This window comes from Penaeus monodon, chromosome 19, assembly GCF_015228065.2.
Source record: "Penaeus monodon isolate SGIC_2016 chromosome 19, NSTDA_Pmon_1, whole genome shotgun sequence".
Lineage (NCBI taxonomy): Eukaryota > Metazoa > Arthropoda > Malacostraca > Decapoda > Penaeidae > Penaeus > Penaeus monodon.
In genome coordinates, this window is record NC_051404.1 from 43,695,501 (window position 1) to 43,696,259 (window position 759).

Sequence of the window (759 nt, forward strand, 5' to 3'; positions counted from 1 at the left end):
GATTATGGCAATATAGAAAGTTCATAGAGAATGAGGGATGGAATAAGTGGACGCGATTGATACTATGATATGAATTTGATTCTATTATCATGAATTTTAATGCAAATATGTTATACAATGAATTTTCAGAGGAACACGAGTCATATCATTATAATGGAAGATATTCTGATTTAATTTTATCTGACAAACTATACTGTGATCCTTGAAAGAGCTGGGGAGAAATTGTATATCTATAAAATCCTAAACTTCGAAGTCAGGCCATCTTCTGTTGGAAACCTTACACCCAAAAGAAGCTAATTATGCATACAAAGTTGATATTATAAAAAGAAATTGTTGTTAGTTAAGAGTATGTAATAGTTGTATGTTTTTTATTTGCATGTATATGATTTTTGCATGATCATATAAATCCCTATGCTTCTTTGTAATTAATTAATCTGCTCTAAGGTTTAAAAATGGATGTCTGGTCTTTAATATTGATGATTACTTATGAACGAATATTCTGCAGAGAGCAGAATTAATGTATGCCATCTGTGTCATATTTTTACATGGTTTACTATTAAAATGTATATTGAATAAAAAATGTACCTGAACATTTTTTTTTTACCAGGTCTCATAGTGCAATTTACATTTCAGGCAGCGAGATGTCGAGTGAGGTGTCCAGTGGGTGTAGTGTGAGATCGCGCCCCACCAGCCAGACCAGCACGGACACCCTCACCTGTGATGACCTCCCAATGGCTGGAGATGCCCCTGACATGCCCC

General features: G+C 34.5%; 1 protein-coding gene across 1 annotated transcript in view; it reads left to right on the forward strand.

Annotated features, from left to right (window-relative positions):
* The window catches only part of LOC119585251 (SH3 and multiple ankyrin repeat domains protein 1-like), a gene marked incomplete in the record, with an annotated part of 45,692 nt that overhangs the window by 38,019 nt on the left and 6,914 nt on the right, over positions 1 to 759 (forward strand). The window contains 1 exon segment of the mRNA XM_037933910.1: positions 634 to 759. Coding sequence (XP_037789838.1) covers positions 634 to 759 — 126 coding nt within the window.